The 20,595-nt window shown below is 43.4% G+C and overlaps 1 protein-coding gene across 1 annotated transcript in view; it reads left to right on the top strand.

Moving 5' to 3' along the window:
* LOC146710377 (dedicator of cytokinesis protein 3-like) overlaps nucleotides 1-20,595 on the top strand; it is a 234,835-nt gene that overhangs the window by 162,904 nt on the left and 51,336 nt on the right. Inside the window, exons 7-9 of the mRNA XM_085457761.1 lie at nucleotides 1,069-1,153; nucleotides 7,051-7,092; nucleotides 7,805-7,959. Coding sequence (XP_085313887.1) covers nucleotides 1,069-1,153; nucleotides 7,051-7,092; nucleotides 7,805-7,959 — 282 coding nt within the window. The remainder of the gene's footprint in view (nucleotides 1-1,068; nucleotides 1,154-7,050; nucleotides 7,093-7,804; nucleotides 7,960-20,595) is intronic.

The following is a 20,595-nucleotide window of genomic DNA, read 5'->3' as shown; positions in this document are numbered from 1 at the left end:
TGTGAGGTTTCAGGGTTACACGTTTGATGCGTGTACGCCGATAATACTGATGTGGTGCAAAGACGCACTTCCTTCTGCTGTTTCGGTTCATGCTACATCCTCGGTGAGAACAGCTGGAGGGCACAAACAAGCTTTTGCTGCCACACGTGAACTAGACTTGACCTCCATCTATGCTGCTTCGATGTGTTTTACTTTTCTCCTCAGTGCCAGTCTCCAAATGATCATTGCTCAGTACTACATTCCTCTCTGGGTCGTTGCAGGACTGATATTCTGAGTCATCCTGAACTTCACACAGTGTCAAACCTTTGCCTCAGGCTGTCTTTAGTCAGACGACCGTCACAGCAGCCAACTCTGAACCTCTGTGTGAGGTGAAGGACCCTCGTTTGGATCAGAGATATCTCATCATGCTCCTGCTGGTGCAGCCCAAAAATGTGCAGCGCCTGGCTTCAGAGCAGCGTCAGACATACTTGATTAGATATGTACAAAGATGAGTAATAAGCAGTTAATTATAGTGTCGTTAGAAACCTTTAACAACCCATTCAGCTTTACCCTCAAACCCCAGGCTGTAATTTTATTTTCTGTTTCCACTCAAGCCTTTACTTTCACTTGACATATACAAATACATAAACACCTGATTGCATTTTTGAAGCTGTGGTTGGCAGTGATGAAGAGTTTGGTTTTCAAACCAGATTTAACCCGATTTCAGCCTTGATGGATGCGCATGTTAACACATCAAAGATGGACGTTTAGTTTCTCATTCACAGTTTAAGAGGCCATCTTATTCATTCGGAAGAACATTGTGCACAGCGCCTTCGAGTGCGCGAGTCCACCGGCCTGTAACTGAAAGATGTGGTTGTTGAGATTGAACAGAAAATAATGCTGAGGAACAATATCCCCAGAGCCCCTCTGAAATTACTTTAATATACTCTGTGTGTGTGTGTGTAGGCGGTGCACGCTTGTGTGTGCAGAGGTGGCTGGAAAGGTTTGTGTACCTGTGTTGGAAATGCTTTTTGTGAAGGTTAAATGAAAGACGCTCTGCTGCTCTCCGTCTTTGTTTCTGTGTTTCAGACACCTCGGTCTGGACCTGGTGCCGAGAAAGGAGTTTGAGATGGTTGATGAAGACCAGATCAGCGTGTCAGACCTTTATAAGATGGTAAGTCAAGTCACACCTGCTCACACACTGGATTCATGACGGCTGTAGTGCACACAGTGATCCCACATCCTGGATACGTTGTGTAAAATAAGACAAAAATATCCTGCTGCTCATCTCATTTGTAGGTTGTAGCTTTTAATCAGGCATCCTCTAAAATCTGCATATTATTTGCAATTCTTTTAATTTTCGTTATCCGCAGATGATGAGAAGGATGTTAAATAACCAGCAGCAGGAGATTGAATTTGATGAGCAGGTTGTGCTGCAAACTGAGCAGTTTTCTCATTTTTCACAAAATTAAATCATTTCAAGTATTAGCACATAAAAGTAACATGAAGTGAATTTTGTGCACATGAATATCAGTGACTGACTGTTTGCATTTGCAGGTCTCAGCTTGTCACCGTACTGATAAATTAATAAAGTCGTGTTACTGTGAAACTGTGAGAAAGCTTTTTGATTCAGAAACAAACGAGTGAACAGCTCTGACGTGGAATTATCGGAGATTAATGTTTTATTTGCTTTTCTCCCTGAGAGAGCACATTTTATTCCATTTTCTGGGTCTAACACAGACCTGCTGGCTGCACCTTGATGATTACAGGCTGGATTCATTTCACAGTTGGAGGGAAGCTTTAGTTTCCAATCAGAGAGCAGGCTGGACCCCGAGGTTTAAACAGCAACAAGCCTCAACAGTTGGCAAAGTAATCGTGTGGCGACTGGTGAAGATCAGCAGATATCTCACTGAACCGTTCATTTTAGACTAAAATCTTTTGTCTATACGAGGATGAATCAGGAAGTTGTAACGTGAGTAATAACTATGAGCCGTTTGTTGTCTCTGTGGCTGCAGTGAATCAGAGTTTTGATGCTCGAAACGCGTTTCGATTCCGCGTCATGCTGCTCGTCCTTTTCCCTTTTCATCTTTTCTCTGGCCTCGAGCGGCGCCTGTTACCAGAAACAGGTTTCTCGCTCACGTGACCTTCGTCTCATGCACACGACGTTTGAAACTTTGAACACCAGCAGGAAATCTGACGTCGCTCTGCTGGTGGCTTCATCCGGATACCTTAAAACTGCTAATCTGATGATCTGAACCACCGACTATAAAATTACCGTCCCGCCTCTGTTAACTTGTTCACAAAAGCATAAATTTGAATAGTTTCTCCTGTTATTGGAGCTATTGTGTTGTATTTGAGTGCTACTTTAAATATCATAAATGAATGGAGTGAATGACAGTCGTAGCCTGCAGACAGCATGAGAAATAAGAGCAGAGTCATGGTCCTGAATAATCACAATTTCAAACCGTCATCATCTATGAGAAAACTCATAAATCACTATAAGTACAGTAAATATTTATAAATCAGAGTGAATATGTGTTGAATAATTAATACTGCACATGAAGATGTGAGATTTAAGCACATCAAAGTTAAACATTATAATCAATCTTCTGTTTTTTCAGAAAACATATTTTATAGCTTGTTTTGTATTTTTTTAAGTTAAGCTTTTAAATCCTTAGTGATAGTTTGTTCCCTGTGACTGAACAAAATGAGCACTTAGAACGTGTAACAGCAAAAGAAAAACCTCTTAGATATGAAAGAGTAAAGCTGTGATGGATCTGAACAGAAATGTCAAAGATATTTTCAGTTTCTTTCATCTGCTTTCCTTTCATCGTGACATTTGTCACATGTCAGAGAGCTTTGTGACAGGCACCGACATCATCGACTAATTTCACATTTTTGACCAATATTCAAATGTAAATATGTAAAAGGAACAATATCTTCCAGCAAGTTTTAATTCTGGACACTCGGGCAAAGAGAGGAGCTGAGCTGTCATCTGATCACCGGTGGTGAGTTGGATCGGGTGGCGTGGAAGGATGCTGGACAGACTCTGGTCCAGGAGATCTCCAACTGCTCCCTAAAGCAGATGTTTCACCTTCATTGCTGAGATGCTGCAAGGAGCTGGAGCCGGTTGGTGCCTGTTGTCATGGTGACAAACCAAATAGTGGACCCCGGAGGTGAAGGGAGCTTCTTCATCAAGCTGAAGAAGGCATGCTATCGGGCTTGGTTAGTGGGACTTCAGATCCAGCTGCTGGGTACCAGCAGGGCAAGCAGAGCGCCACTCGGTCGGTAGATGAAGCTAAAACTCGGGTGTGGGAGGAGTTTGGTGAGGCCACATGGAACAAGACTTTCAGACTCCTTGAGGCGAACGTTCCTCAGAGACTTGGGTCCATGTTGACGTGACAGCCTCACACAGCTGCTGATTTGTCAGCTGCATCCATGACATGAATCTCGTGTTCCAGCACATCCCAGAGGTGATCTGTTAGGCTAAGATCTGTTGTGGAGGCCATTAGAATACGGTCAAGTCATTGTTGTGGTTAAGAAATGAGATGATCTGAGCTTTGTGATGCTGTTGCCTTCCTGTTAGCTCAAATCACTCAGCCACAATCTCCTCTGACCCCTGAATTGTGTTTCTGTGTAAACCTTAGAGGTGGCTGTGCGGGGAAATCCCTGCAGATTTGAACCTTCTGAATGACTCAGCTCAGCCCGTCTGGCATCAACAACCACGCACGTGAACCGAAATCACCTTTCTTTATTCTGATGCTAATTTTACATTTCAGCAGATTTTCTCAACCATGTCAGACTTCCTAAATGCACTGAGTTGCTGTGATGTGATTGGTCGATCAGACAACAGGTGTAAAGCAAACTAATTAACAAAGATGAAGACAATGCCGCAGACAAAATCCTGTCAAGATTTTTTAACCTGTAATTTGCAGCACTCAGGACAATTAGATTGTGTAGGCTATAATAAGCAATAGAAGCGAACCAAAAACTAAACACTGAAACAAAACATGCTCACAAACGTATTTCATGAAGGTTAAACTTGTTGCTGGAAATACTAAAAATGAAGTGTTTATCTTTGTTATACTGGAGTCTGTGGATAACTTATAACCTGCGTCACATTTCCAAGGCTGCTTTAAAAAATATGTAACTATTAAATAACTCTAGCCTATTAATGGTAGTGTGCAGTGCTGCAGCATGAGACGCATTCTTTGTTGTTCATGGTCTGTCGGTAATACTTGATGTTCCCTTTCTTACATCAGTCCTGCTTTAAATAGCTTCACCAGCCAAACACCGTAGTCCTGGTGATTCCCCTTTGTTCTGTTGCTTGGAGACCGATCTGGAGATGGGACGTGAGAAAGGGGGAGAAACAGGAAGGGAGTGAGAAAAAGGTTAAGTTATAGATGGTTGGATCGAAGATGAGGAAGAGTGAGCATGAGAGAGAACCGCGAGTTCTTTCTGGTAACAAACAGACAAAGAAGGGCAGAGAAAGAAAGTTACAAAGTTACTGCTGATTGATTTGTTTTTGAGTCGTGGAAATGAATGTTTTTAAATGTGACATTTGAAAAGGTCGAGATGAAGAAGGAAAACAGAAGATGTGATGAGATTCATCTTTAATGATCTCAGTGATGAATTTGCATTAGTGCAGCAGCAGGAGAGTGCGAGATTCATCACGGGCGGAAAACAATCACGCAACGAGAACACAATGTGAGCGAGAGGAAACTTTCCAACAGTCGCATGCAAATGCACATCTGACATTAGCAGTTAATCGGCTGTTACACACACACCGCCAAACTTCTGAAATAGACACATGACTGTAATGGAGATTATTTAACAGTCAGCATCGTGCACCCAAAACATCTTGGGTTTGGATCCTGTGTGTGTGGACTGCATGTCCTCTCCAGGTACACCGGCTTCCTCCCACAGCCCAAAGAGGTGCAGTTAGCGGGGTCAGGTGTGAATGATTAGCCCTACAGCAGACTGGCAACCTGTCCAGGTGTACCCACCTCTCACATCAAGCTCAGATTAGCTCAAACAGGCTCCCCCTCCACCCTGAACTGGATAAAGTGGAAGAAAATGGACGGATGGATTATTTGAGAGTTAACTTACAGCCTTGATATGCAGGTTAAAAGCAGACTTTGAAATCCTACTATGACAACATATTAAAATGTTGAAATTTAAAGAGATAAGTGTTGAAATATATTCGCATGTTTAAAGAAATGTGGAAAAATTGCATAATGCTTAAAACACACACAGGAAACAGGTAACAGTAATAACATGATTGGCTCTGTCAGTCTGTGTGCGTGTGAGAGTTTAGCAATTCGAATTAGTTGGTAGCTGCTCTGTGTTTATATTCTTGGACTGCTGGTGGAGCTTTGCATCATTCACAGCTGAAAATAAATCATTACTCGTCTTATACCGAGCGTTGATGCATCACCTCGGGTTCATCCTGAAGTTTCAGCTCCTCGCCCTCTGAGGCCGCGCTCACTTTTAGCCAAACAGCAGGCTGCATGCAAAGACAGTCTGAGGCCTGAGCTTCTGCACACACTGACCTGATTATTTAAAGCAAGACAGCGTCTCTGTAGGCGCGTCTGCAATCCAGAAATGTCACCCACTGAAAACATTTGGCTCATTATGAGCCTGGAAACATGACAGAAAAGCAGCTATAAAAGCGTTTATCACAGAAGAGAGGAAAAATGTTCAGCGTTCAGAATCACAGTAACCAGTCTCAGTGCCTCAAAAGGAAATCCTGCCCCGTCCCAGCGAGTCTGCAATATGTTGCTGTCTTTATCCAAAAAGCAATAAAGCTGAGTTTAACTTTGATATTTTGTCTTTGTACAATCTAAAGTCAATCCAGTGAGGATTGTTGTAGAGGTAAAGCAGGGCAGCTAGTGACTTGCAGGTTGCTGGTGCAATTCCTGGCTCTCCCAGTCTGCACACCAACGTATCCTTGAAGAAGGAGAACTCCGAGTCGCACACACACCCCAAGATGTGTGTGACTGACACGTGTTGTGTAAAGAGCTTTGTGTGCTCGAGTAGCGCTAAGAAACAATTTGTTTAAATTATTGCATGACCTTATTTTAATCGACTGTCCCAACCTTTTTAATAGCAGGTTTTAAAAATTCAATATAAAGAAGATGAGGAGATACGGCTGCCATCGTTTAATTCCCTCCTCAGGTTGTAATATTTGCAGATAGCTTTCAGCTGACAGTCATTACCCGGATTCATCAAACAGGTTTTTACTTCCTGCTGCTTCTCGTCTCACACAGACACTCGAGAGATTTAGGGAGACAACTCGGAGTAATGAGTCTCTGGGGCATTTTTATCTTCTGACAATGAGGGGAAGGGAATGGACCACGATAAAGTAGATAAGAGAGGAGAGGAGACGAGGAGACAACACAAGAAGGAGATGAGAAGAGGAAACGAGAAGAGAAAATGAAATCAGACAAGAAAGCAGATGAATATAGAAAAGGAGAGGAAACAAGGACAGAGTATAGTGAAGGAGAGGATATACAGTAAGCAGAGGACAGATAAATGAGAGTGGATAGGAAAGCAAGATAGGATAGAAAAGGAAACAAGAAGAGAATAGAAAAAATAACAAAGGAGATTAGACAATGAAGGAGAAAAACAAGCCGATAGAGAAGGAAAGGAAGCAAGGAAATGGTGAAAAAAGGAGTAAACTGACAAGGAGATAAAAGAAGGAAACAAAATGATAAGAGGTTAATAAATGAAAGGAAACAAAGAGAAAATAGGAAAGAAGGAGATGCTAAAGGAGAAGAAGCAAGGACTGAGTGTTGAAGGAAATGAAAAAAGGAGGGCCGACCAATGACAGTCATTGGGGCAGACAGTGAAGAAGAGGAAACAATAAATGAGAAATGAAGCAAGGACAGAGGATAGTAAAGGAGGCTAGAGACCTGAAAAGGCGAAGTGATAATAGGAAGCAAAAGGAGGAGAGGGAAAGGAGGAGAGGAAACAGCGAATGATGATGAACCAAGGAGGGAAAAAGGAAACAATAAGAGGAGAGAGATGATCGACCCCTCAGCTAATAGTTTGTGTGTCTCTCTTTCGCAGCATCTTTCTAGCAGACACAGCGTACAGCAGAGCACCACACAGGTACGTGGACGTACTGCAGTAATGTGTCTCATTTACTTCTCATTTCAGAGGCCCAAACAGATTTATGGGACACAATTAAGATACTTCCAGCAGAAAAAACTGCTACAAAGTAGTAGTAGTAGTAGTAGTAGTAGTAGTAGTAGTAAGAGTAGGAGTACATTTTACAGAGTAAAGAGCCTGAACTGGGTCACAAAGAGAATCCTTGAAAATATTTCCATATATCATTCATGTCACCAAGAAACTTTTCTCGTGCCTTTTATCATTAAGATAAATGGAGATATGAATTCAAAGCATTTAAACAGTTATGTTCTACAGTATTTACAAGCTTAGACCCACAGCTGTGCTCTGCAGCACTCTATCCTACTAATGCTGATACTTTCATCACAGAGTGTGAGTGTGACTCTTAGGCATCACGCTGAGACGGTGTGCAGATTTAAACTGCAGCAGCATCACTTTGATGCTAAAGGACCAGAAATTTGATGCATGTTTTTGAGCAGTAATATGTGTAAAAACCTTTTTATGTACTTACACATCAAGTTAAAGTTAAATAAAAACGGTATATTTTAAGAAGATTTCATAGTTTACAGATGTTTCTGTTCAGCCAGGAGGCTTTGGTGTATATGTTTACTAAGACTGTCACACAATGTCTTTGTATTCTAATATGTGTATTTATATATTTTGTTTGTTTGGCTGCTTTTTTTGTGTGTTTTAGGGCGACAACGCCCGGCAGCGACATGGGGAACCTTGTAGAGTTCCAGTACCTCATCACCTGCTGGTCAACCTGAAGAGCTTCACCTACAACAGCATAGGCGAGGACACGGACATATTCTTCTCCCTGTACGACCTGAGAGAGGGAAAGACCCTCAGGTAGGTGGCAGCTGAACAGTCGAGCACAGAGGTGCAGATTTCCAAAAAGTGTGGGTGACACTCTTTACTCGTTTGATGTTTCGCAGCACCGGCTCCGTGATGATTAGTCTTTTCATATTTGTGCTGTAAAGCTTGTTGCTGTTCGGTCAAGTCAAACTGCATAGAAACATTTTCCACAACAGTTTGTTTTTCACTATAATAATTATTATTTTTTAATTTAACATTAATAGTCTCTCACAATAAATAAATATCCTACCAATCAGCATTCATTGCCATTTTATTCTTTTATAACTTCAATATTGATTTGTGGACAACAGCCAGAATTTTCAGTCCCATGTTTGGTTTCTTGACATTGTGACACGACGCCATCACAGGAGAAACACCCTGATTATCAGCAGCAGGTAAAGCTGAATGTCAGCAGCACAGCAGGAGGAGCAATTATCCTTCAAATGAGCAAAGAGGAAACAGATGCAAGGAGACGCTTACAGAGACAAAAAGTCTGTAACTACGCTAAGCTAGGATGCTAACCTGAAGGAGACGACCTCAGCTCTATGTGACCCTGAAAAAGTGACCCTGTGTCCCAATAATGACATTCATATGTTACTGAATTGCTTTCTGTGGAGCCCCTCTGGTGACATGAGTGGGGGAAATTGTTAAGTTAATGATGCTTTGAAGTGAGACAGTAATAAATAAGTTATAGGACTGTAATAAATACACTGTGGCCATGTTTTGGTTAGAAATCAGTGTGTTGATCACACCGAGTGAGCACGGAGGCTGTTATCACCCAACAAGTAAGAGGAAATGATATTTAAACTTTATTGAAATTTTAATATGAATTCCTGTGATTTTCTTCATTGATGTTGTCAGGTGGGGCTTTAATGTTTTAGCCTGGCCCAAATTCTTCAACGTCATCTCAAGTCAACCGTTAGCTGAAACTTGGACACAGCTGAGTTTTCCAGCAGGACGATGATCCCACTCTCTGTTTAGGGAGAGATAACCTGGCTAATATTAACCTTAACCAAACATTGCTGTAGGTGTATGTATATATTAGACTTATATACTTTTGATCCAGTGTGGATCAGAGAAAATCCAAATTAAACTTGTTCAACCAATAGTTGCTTTTTAAAGCCGTAAATAGAAAATGTCATGAGAATATTCATTTATTTTTCCGAGTATTCGCTGTTTTTTTGTTCTGGGCCTACTCAGTGCTATAAAAAGTTCTGAATACAGGCTGACATATGAAAAAGTTTCACTGCGTATTTTGGGAATTTGATCTTTTGAATCTGTTGATGAGTGAATCACTGATGATTGCATGTGTGAGTCACAGCGATCCGGGATAGAAACCTTTAAATAAACCAAACGCTAACACACATTCAGTAATACAGCTTCCTTTTGAGGGAAAACCAGCACACCGCAGACCACGGCCTCTCTGTGTGAGGATCTAAACGTATTCTACGCTAGATTCGACACAGCGAACACCATGAGACCGGACAGTGTGCGCACCGCGGATGACGTCAGTGCGCACACTGTGTCTGAGGAGGATGTGCGGAAGTGCTTCAGGAAGGTGAACGCACGCAAAGCTACTGGTCCGGACGGGATTCCCGGCCGCGTCCTCAGGTCATGCGCGGCTCAGCTGGCTGGAGTGTTCACGCACATCTTCAACCTTTCCCTCTCTCTGTCTGTAGTCCCAGCCTGCTTCAAAATGGCCACCATCGTCCCTGTACCCAAATCCTCCACCATCTCCTCATTCAACGACAGGCGACCTGTAGCCCTGACCCCCATCGTAAGCAAATGCTTCGAGAAGCTGGTCAGGGACTTCATCTGCTCTGCACTACCCGACTCACTGGACCCTCTACAGTTTGCATACCGCCACAACAGGTCCACTGATGATGCCATAGCCCTGACACTACACACTGCCCTGTCACACCTGGAGAAGAGAGACACGTATGTGAGGATGCTGTTTGTAGATTACAGCTCAGCATTCAATACCATCGTTCCCTCGAAGCTGGACAGGAAACTGCAGGATCTAGGACTGAGCAGCTCCCTCTGCAGCTGGATCCTTAGCTTCCTGTCTGACAGGACATCCCCCATCACACTGAACACTGGTGCTCCACAGGGGTGTGTACTGAGCCCTCTCCTGTACTCACTCTACACCTACGACTGCACAGCCACTAACAGCTCCAACATCATTGTGAAGTTTGCGGACGACACTACAGTGGTGGGTCTTATCACCAACGGTGATGAGACGGCTTACAGGGAGGAGGTCAGCGCCCTGACCCACTGGTGTCAAGACAACCATCTCACCCTCAACGTCGCAAAGACAAAGGAGTTGATAGTGGACTTCCGGAGGTGCAGAGAAGTACACACCCCCATCACCATCAGCGGTGCTGCTGTGGAGAGAGTGAGCAGCTTCCGGTTCCTTGGAGTACATCTGGCTGAGGATCTTACGTGGTCAGTACACACAAACAAAACAGTGAAGAAGGCGCAGCAGCGCCTCTTCTTTCTCAGGAGACTGAAAAGATTCGGCATGAGCCCCCGCATCCTCAGGACCTTCTATCACTGTGCCATTGAGAGCATCCTCACTGGATGCATCACCACCTGGTACGGCAACAGCACCGCCTACAACTGCAAAGCTCTCCAGCGAGTAGTGCGGTGCTCTGAACGGATAATTGGAGGTGAGCTTCCCTCCCTCCAAGACATCTACAGGAAGCGGTGCCTGAGGAAAGCGGGGAGGATCATCAAGGACTCCAGTCACCCCAGCCATAAACTGTTCAGACTACTTCCATCAGGAAGGAGGTTCTGCAGCATCCGGTCCCGTACCAGCAGACTGAGAGACAGCTTCTTCCACCAGGCCATCAGACTGCTGAACACGTCATAGACACCTCAGCTTCACTACTGGAACTTCAACATTATGCACTCCATACTGTACAGTAATGCCACTGTTTTGCACATATTCAACTCTGTATATTTTATATATTTTATTATTATTATTATTTTTTTATTTTTTTATTTTTTTTTACTATTTAATTTGTAAAAATGTGTATACACACACACACACACACACACGTAGGAAAATATTTAGTATACACATCCAGAAATGCATACACTATTATATATTGTACATATATTTATTAGTTTCAGGTTGGCCATTCTTGTATTTTGCTCGTTTGTGTTGTTGTGTTTGCACATCTCTGTTGCTTGTGGGGCTCGCACACAAGAATTTCACTCGCATGTGCTGTGCCAGTGTGCCTGCACATGTGATGTGACAATAAAAGTGATTTGATTTGATTTCATTTTGTTTGAAAACACATAACTAAATAATAAATAACAATTTGATGATGTTGACATTTAGTTTCTGTTGTGTATCTGAGGCCAGAGGAAGTTTTTAATCGGCTTTAATGGAAGAGTATGTGAACGGTCTGCCAGGATCATGAGGCTGAAGCTGGGAATCGCAGGACTGATGTTGAATGTTAATAATGACCCACAAGCTGGGTGTGAGTCAGAACAGTGAGAAGAGTTCTGGATTAAGTTGGATGAAGAGGGAGGAAGATAGGGCGGAGGAAGGTGCACACAGGTGGAAGGTATCTTAGGTAGAAGAAACAATCTAAGAGACTGCAAGGTGGTGTCGGGGAGAAGGCGGGTGTTCGGCATTGGATGGTAGACTGTAGGATGACTTTAGACACCAAGGAGAGGAAGCGAGGAGCCGAGGATTAATGTGGTGGAAGATGAAGACAGAAGGATGCTGTGAAGAGTTCAGGAAGGACTTGAGACAGACTCTGGGTGGGAGGGAAGAGTTACCAGGTGAAGATCAGCAAGCAGCAGTTTGGCTTCGTGCTGAGACGACAGATGTTTGTTTCGAGTGTTTTACGGCGTCTTTGTGGATCTAGAGAGTTACGGGGCATTATGGGGTGCCTAACTCAGCAGTGAGTTAATTAACCGAACCCCACGCTTGGCTTTGGACTGTTGGAGGTGGGAGTAGCCAGACACACCGTGACAGGCAGAGCAAAGTCCACAGACAAAGTCTTCAGGCTGGATTCAAACCCAGGACCTTTACAGCACCACGCCACAGTGTGCTGCTGTAAATATTACATGACCCCCCCCACACCACCGCCTGACGAATACCCATCAATTATGCATTCGTGCAGAGATCTCAGTGCCAACATGAAGAAGCAGTAATGTCAATAAGGAGGCTGATAAAGGCCACGTTTATGAGTGTTTGGGGGAAATAAATGTAGAGCTGAGTCTGTGAGGATGTTGATGTTTAGCAGACAGGACGTTTTTGGCTCTGTGTGATGTCTGAGCGAGGCGAACGTGTTCCCTCCAGGGAAAGAAAGAAGCTCGGTGAGCAGCCCCTTTTCCCCATTCTGGTTCTCTCTGTATCATCATTACAAACTAGCTAATAGGCTCCGTCCTCCCATCACACCAACAGTCCAGAAATAAGTTGACCTTGGCAGCTTGTTTTCACAGCCAAGTCTGACTCAGCGTTAGAGTCTAATGACCAGAGCTGCTCCTCTGAGATGCTCAGATGACAGAGGAGAGGAGACCTTCAGCAAACTTTATTGGTTTCATTTTTCATCTACAAACATAACCAAAGAGACAGTTTAACATATGTACAGTCACAGCTCCCCGATCCTACACACAGGAACTAAATAAACGCCTCAGTGCCTGACTTTCAAAACATTCAAATCTGTTTACCTCCAGCTCATCTCTCTACTCAGTACTTACTTTTAAAAGTTTTGCTTTAACTGTCCACCATTTTTTCCCAGAAATTTCTTCAACCTTAGATTTGCAATGAATCCTGGGCCACGAGGGATACACCCGACCCGTCCTTCAAATCCAGGGAACAGGAGCACGCATTTGTAGACTGCATTTGGAGGAATTTGGACAGCCTTCATCGCTTAGCTGTGATGTAATCAGCCTTGAATTTGGACGTAGCCGTGTTCTGCCACTGTCGCACATTGATGACGTATTTGGAAAACAATCCGGCTGGCAGGAAGCTTCTCTCTGAGGCACTTTTATCTGAGACTGTGTGATCTGATGCTGAGACTTTTTAGCCTGATGCCGTTAAGTCAGAAGTGTGACGGGGTTTCAGTGAAACGTGATGCTTTTTTGGCTACGGTCTCATGTCTGAAGCTGTTGATAGAAGTCTGACGATGTTTTCCGGAGACCTGAGGATGTTGCAGTTATGCTCTGATTTACGGCTTCAGCTCTCGTTCCTCCTGCCTGTCCACTACCTTCATTTCCTCCACTTCTCTTGCCAGACTTTAAGCATTTCACCTCATTGTTCTCAGCACTTTTCCTTCATTTTGCATCTTGCATCAGTTTTTGGGGAATGCCACCTCGTCCGTATCAGGTTGAGCTATTTCCAGGTTACCGTCAGCAGCGCGATGTCGGTGTGTGACGAAGGAGTGCTGACACGGAGGCAGGTGGAGGTTTAAACTAAGTGAGCCCTTTTATAGAGCTGATGAAAACACAGGCACCCCCAAAAATACACAAGGGGAACTAACAGGAACCTAAACTGGGAAGGAGCTCTGGGAAACAGGAACATGGAAACTGGGAGATACATGAGGAAGTCTGATGTGTTTGAACAAGTCTGTTACTTCTCTCTCCAACGATTCATTCAGGCTGAAGCGACACGACAACCAAGCAATTAACCAAAGCCCCATTTTTCCAATAAGCACCGTGTATAAAAAAGAAAATCCAAAAGAAGAAGCGCAGTCCAAACGTCCCGAACTCTCTCCACAGCTCCACACGCTCACAACCACCTTCACACACTCACTCACACTCCCAGCATGCACTGCAGACAGAAAAGGAGACGGCGTCACAGCTGCCTGAAACGTTCTAAATAATGCTTCAGCTGCTGAGACTGTTTGCCCTGAGAGGAGCTCTGATCGGTGCAACTAAAGCACCAGCCTGTGTGGATCCCTCTGAGGTGGAGGCTGAGGTTTGTGATGTGGTTAGATCTCAGCAGGCGACGTCTCTTTTCTTTGGTTTTCATCCCAAAAGTCATCCCAGTGTCTCTCTGGGGATTTTTTGACTCGAAGCTGAAACCTTTCTTCCCTCCTCGCAGTCGCCACAGGCAAACTGAAGACTCCTACATGCTTTGGGCATCAGCAAACAGTGTTTTATTGTCAGGAAATCTAAAGTAATAACGTTTTTTTAAAAACAGTTCAGTTTTTAAAAGTTCAGGAAGCAGAAGACTCAAATTTCCTCCTTTTAAGCTTAAGCGCCTTTCATCAGATTGCTGCTTTGGGGTTTGCAGATTTCTCGTTTGAGTTCAGGTCGAAGTGTTTCATCAGGATTTTGCAAAACTGGTGTTTTAGCAATAAGCAGACTAAACAGTTTCATGCTGAGCTCTGTGTCTGTGAATCTTTTCTCTCACACTCCAAAGTTGTGTTTGTTTGGTTCATTTGCAATTAGAAATTTGCAGGTAGGTGAGAATCTGAGTGTGAATGGTTGTCCTTCTCTAGCATCTCTCCATCGTGCACTCTTCCTCTCCATCAGTGTCAGCTGGGACTGGCTCCAGCCCTCCTGTGACCCTCTACAGGATTAAGTGGGTATAAGTGGGTATAGCTAATGAAGGATGGAGTCATTTGGAGTAATTTCTTGTAAACACAAAGGCTAAAATGAGGCAGATGGTGTGAATTTCAATTAGTTCTTATTCTTAATGTAAAACCGAAAAGTACAGAGTTTGCCAAGAAAAACAAAGTGAGAACACGAAGCCGACGGCTCAAAGCAAAGATGAGAAGAAGCTCAAAGAGACTTCAAAGTGATCGCCATGGTGATTGTACTCTAAAAACACGAACAGGTAGAAACCATCCTGACTGCTCACCGCTGCCTTTCTTACTGCTGAGGTTCAGGCTCTGGCTGCTGGGCTCGGCAGACGGCTTTAACCACACTGGGCTCTTTGCTAGCCGGCTGTCTGTGCAGACACTTGGAAAGAGCCGCTGTTGTGTTGGTGGTTTGATGCAGTTGTGTCTGTCCTGGGCACAGTTTGCACTTAGTTTGTCCGAGTCTCCGCTCCTCAAGAGTTGCAGACAGCTCTGCTACTTTCCTCCTTATGTAAAAAACTTGACCTGCTGTCAGCATCAATGCTGGAATTTTACCCAGAAGACTGAGGTTCAAGTCGAATGCTGGACTTTGACTGTTTCACTCATTTCTAGACATGTAGTTTTTACTCACTGCTTTGAGGGATCCTCATCATGGACATCAGTGTTGATTGTTGGTGCCAGTGTTACACACTGTGTTTGTTCAGGCATCAACACCTTGACACGGTGGCTACAGTGGTGTGAAAAGTGTTTGTCCCCTTCCCTTTTGCATGTTTGTCACACTTAAATATTTCAGATCATCAAACAAATTTAAATATTAGAAAAAGATAACTCAAGTAATTTTATTGTTAAGGAAGAAAGAGCCAAACCTACACCTGTGTGAAAAGTGATTGCATGTTTTAGGCAGTGATGGAGGCACAAGTCAGATGCTGGAATTTCACTGTAAAGCCTGAGGTCCCCGTCCTGCGTCATTAAGGCTTCTGTTTAACATTCATTTGAGCGTATTTGTGTGGTTGGTTTGGGAAGAGATTATGATTCGAGGTAACTCGCTGCACTGGCTTCTGGTTACGTTTAAAATCAGTTTGAAATCTTGGATTTTACTGTTGTGGCATTACGAGGTGAGGCCTCACATATCGCGATCTTCTCCATCCTTATCTCCAAACTGGATCCGTATGTTTGCAGATAGAGGTCTTCTTGTGGCGCCACGTTCCCGTCTGAAAACTAAGATGGGCTGAACGTACAGCTGTCGCCTGTCACAGTGGGCTGTTCCACAAGCTTCTCTTTGCACTCGTTAATCGTGGGATCCTTCAGTAAACGTTTGTGTTTGCGTTGTTTTAATACCTCAGTGAAGCATTTTGTGACTGATTCTTGTGTAAAAAAAAAAAATTACTCACTTACTTACTAAAATATGTTTAGCATGTTTGTTTACTGGAAACATGTTTTTTGTCATATGTTACAAACAAGTACAACATAAAACAAAACTAGTTATGAAATGCAGTGTATTTGTATGGGAGGGGCTTATGTTAGGAGAGAGGGCTGACTAATAACCATCTGTGATTAAAATGAACTAATGCTGTGCGAGGCATGACCCAGGATCCTGTTCTCACTGAGACATAATCGCGTTTGTCTTCTTCACACCAAATCAAAGAAGCCCACCCCTCTTTTATCAGCAGCTCCTTTAATGTCAGGCTGTTGTTCCTCTGTTGAGTGTCTGTTCTGTGTAATGGGGCGATTGTGGCTCAAGAGTTGGGAGTTCGCCTTGTAATTGGAAGGTTGCCGGTTCGAGCCCCGGCTTGGACAGTCTCGGTCGTTGTGTCCTTGGGCAAGACACTTCACCCGTTGCCTACTGGTGGTGGTCAGAGGGCCCGGTGGCGCCAGTGTCCGGCAGCCTCGCCTCTGTCAGTGCGCCCCAGGGTGGCTGTGGCTACAATGTAGCTGCCATCACCAGTGTGTGAATGTGTGTGTGAATGGGTGGATGACTGGATATGTAAAGCGCTTTGGGGTCCTTAGGGACTAGTAAAGCGCTATATAAATACAGGCCATTTACCATTTACCATGATAGCAGTCATGGAAAATTGGCTGTTTCACTCTGAGTCACTTCGCTCGAGTCGATTGAATATCTAAAATAATACTGTAAATATATGCAAGGTGTAGTTAGAGGCCTGTGCAGAATCACTGGCTTAATGTGATGCAGTGAAATCAGCCGTTAAATTGAAATAGCTTCACTCTACTGAATTTGATGAAAGTAATAGAAGATAATTCAGCCGGGTCACGTGTTTGGATATTAATCCTTTGACTGGAAGGTTGTGAGTCGCTGCTTTTGCTTTTCTCTGTCCCAGATTGAGGAGCAGATACTGGGAACAGTGGGTGACCAGAGATTCCTCCTTTATGTGAAGTGAACTTTTCTGTTTTTAAGAGTGTGATAAGTTTCTTTTTTATTGTGCTTTTATTTTTTCTATTTATGATAGTTTTTACTCTTTTAATGTATTCCCCAGTTTATGTTTTTTCTGCAGTTTAAAGCAGTTTCATAAAAACCTATTACTGCATGGTTTATCATGTTTGATAATAATACAGACGATGCAACAATGATGAAGGAATATTAATTAATTGGATGTCTGTGTGACTTTGCAGAAAAAGAATAAAGGGTTGCATTAATGCTGTGAATCATACCACAGCACCAATACAGCAGAAACCTCGTTGCGACACAGAAAGATCGGTGGTTGCAGTGAATTATTTGTGCTTTCATGACAGATTGCAGTGACCAGCTGGTCGCCAGAGGAACGATCATTTCAATCTAACTTAGAAATGTAAAGATTGGCGACACGTTGGAAACAATCTGAGTCAGTCTGTGACAGTGAGCGCAACGCATGTCTTTGGGGAAAAGACAGAATTGTTTCCATCTCCGTGTACGTTGCTTATATTCCTCTATAAAAGGATTTTTGAGCATCCACATCAATTTACAGTTTTGCAGGAATTTACAGGAGTTTCTGTTCCATGTGTACGAGATGCAGTCTGGACTCTGAATTTAGTTTATTAGAGTTAATCACTGTATTAACACAAACAGAGTGCAGACTCACATATTTTCTCACTATCATATTGTATCGCTTTGAAGATGCAACTGGCTGCGAGTGGTCGCGGTAATTTCGGTGAATCCACCGTCTCCATCCAGTGTTTCCTCTTGTGTGATTACTGCATTAAATAAACTTGTTTCCAGATCTGACGAGTTCACCAAAAAAAGAAATCAGCTCCAGAAATGAGTCGGTGCCTGCAGACCCCTCAGATAAAATAGAAATATACAGAAAAATATGTAGACGCTGCTTTGCGTGACAGCTGGGACTACTCCAGCTGTCAGAGGATGTTTCTGTAGCTGATTTCTCTCATCGTAACATCTGTCCATCGCTGTCACTTCCACAGCTTGCTTCTGAAGCTTGGTAACATTTATAGGTAATGTAGGACTCCAGCCTCTGGTCCAAGACAGCGAGCGACTCACCAGACTTTAGAAACAGGAGTGCGCAAACATGGGACTGACGCGAGGTTATCTCCAACTTTTATACACCTGATTCATCTTTTCTCACATAAAAATAAATCTATAGACACAGTGGTTGATTCCTGTTAACGCTTTATGGACAGAAAGCTCATAACACAGTGATGGATCTAGTAAAAAAAAGACTAAACTAAAAGGTCTCAGTACATCAGGGGAAGGAGACTAAGCAGTAGGAGATAGAAGTAGAAAATTACTATATTGTCCTGTTCTTATCAGATATTGAGAAAATCCTCATGACTGACGCATTTCCAAGTCCCTGATGGAGGCAGGAAAGTGAAAGTAGGCAGTAAGAGTCCAGTTTGGATCTCCTGACAGGTGAAAAATCTGTTCTTTCCCTTCCTCATGAAGTGTGTCTGCGGTGCAGTGATGTGGTAGCGGCCTCAATATGTGATTTTTATTAACGTGTCTTTGGACAAATTTCCTTTGATAAGCAAAGGTCGTCCTGGCTGTGAGTGCTGTCTGTGCTTGAGCTGAGACTCTTGTACTGTACTCCTGTACAGTATGTTTATATTTAGACTGAATGTCAGTGGTGTGGAAATAGTAATGGATTTCCATAAAGTGCATATGTGTGTGTGTGTGTGGGTGTGTGTGGGTTACTGCAAGCCCACACGTGCATGCATGCGTACATAAATGTGCAGTACAGCAGCTTATGTCTGCATATGCATGCAAGTACCCACATCTGTGTGCTGGGAGGAGTTTGGATAGGTCAGGACGTCTTCTGATTGCATCTGCATTGTTTATCTTCCCTCTTTCATATTGATGCAGCGATAAAGTTAATAATTCAGCCGTGTGTGTGTGTTTCTCCTCCTCTTAGTGAACAGTCTTTGTCATATGTGTATGATTCATTCACTTGTTCCTGCTGCCACCCAAAGGGATAGTTACAAATAACTTTGGTGGATAAAAATTCCCCTCTTGCTGATGTGGGCGGTCTTTTATCCTTGAAGCTCGGGTCCTCTGCCTGAGGCTTGGAAGCTTGAGGGTTCTGTGCAGTGTCTTTGCTGTTCCTAGGACTCTGCTCTTCTGGACAGAGATCTTGGATGTTGTTCCTGGGATCTGCTGGAGCCACTTGCCTAGTTTGGTGAGTGCCTCTTCTTTGAACCCTTGGTACTTCTCCAGCTACTTGTGTTCCTTCTGACTGATGTTGCTATCATTCGGATCACTACATCTATTGCTACAATGCTATTTTGTCAGTCTGTATTTGGAACTCACACAGGATCTTAGCATTTTGACCTCGGGACTTCCAGATTATACTCGGCACAGATGTTCCTGTACACTATGCCGGCCACTTGGTTATGGCGTTCCATGTATGCCTTGCCTGCTAGCATCTTGCACCCTGCTGTTATACGGTGGATTGACTCTGGGGCATCTTTACACAGCCTGCACCTGGGGTCTTGCCTGGTGTGATAGACCCCAGCCTCTATGGATCTTGTGCTCAGAGCTTGTTCTTGTGCTGCCATGATTAGTGCCTCTGTGCTGTCTTTCAGTCCAGCTTTGTCCAGCCACTGGTAGGATTTCTGGATATCAGCCACTCTTCATGGTTCCCATTTGCCTGTGGGATCCCAGGTGCTTGTAGTTGTCCTCTATGTCTGCAATGTTGCCTTCTGGTAGTTCGAGCCCCTCAGTTCTGACTACCATCTCTCTCTTTGTTATCATCCGACTACACTTCTTCAGTCTGAATGACATTCTAATGCTTTTGCTGAACCAGCTGCTAATTGATGAGAGACACCCGGAATGGCTAACTGAAAGCTGGACACTCTTAATCCCCAAGGATCCCCGGAAGAGACCGGTCCCATCCAACTAGCAGCCAATAACCTGCCTCAGTACCACACACGCATAAATATGAGGGAAGAACACGCCGTCTTCTTCCTACATAACATATAAACAAATAAAATGTTCTTATTTTGTCGATTATATCATTGTTTTCTTCCTTGAATCAAACTCTGACTGAATGAAAAAACAACCAGCAACAATATTTAAAGAAACAAAAACAGGATTTAGAGCTGAATGTAAAACCCATATCTCAGTCTTTCTTTGTGCCTCCTCACCCCCACATCTTCCACTAAGTCACAGCGTCCCACTGTTTGAGGAGAAATACATATTTATTGTGTTTTGTTGTATTTGTTTGGCCCTCAGTGTCTCTGGGGGATTAGAATAAATTGTTCCATTTAAAGAGCCAGACGCAGTGTGTGTCTGTGTTGTAGGGATTTGTGGGTCCTCGTTGTTGTTTGCGTATTACCTTACACTATAACCTCAGAGTCTTATCATATGTGGCGGGGGGTAATCTGCTGAGCAATAAAGACTATATGAGGAACAATGTTCTATAATGAGATACTGTATTTAGTTGGGCCGTTTATGTTAATGAGGAAGTTCAGTTAGAGGATTTCTAACGATTGGTGTGTGAACACATCGTCAGCCAACAGCTCATGTTTGAGATGATTTATTACAGCAGCAGAAAATAGTTTTAGTTTGTCATCAAGGCTCTGAACTCCTCACTTCAAACTAATATGGCAGAAATTTGTGAGCGTTGAGTGAATCGAGCGTACA

This window comes from Copadichromis virginalis, linkage group LG5 (genome assembly GCF_057382275.1).
Source record: "Copadichromis virginalis isolate Kocher_CV1m ecotype Utaka linkage group LG5, C_Virginalis_male_GT1.1, whole genome shotgun sequence".
NCBI classification, from domain to species: Eukaryota; Metazoa; Chordata; class Actinopteri; order Cichliformes; family Cichlidae; genus Copadichromis; species Copadichromis virginalis.
The sequence above is the reverse complement of the archived record's forward strand: the minus strand, read 5'-3'. Positions and strand labels throughout refer to the sequence as shown.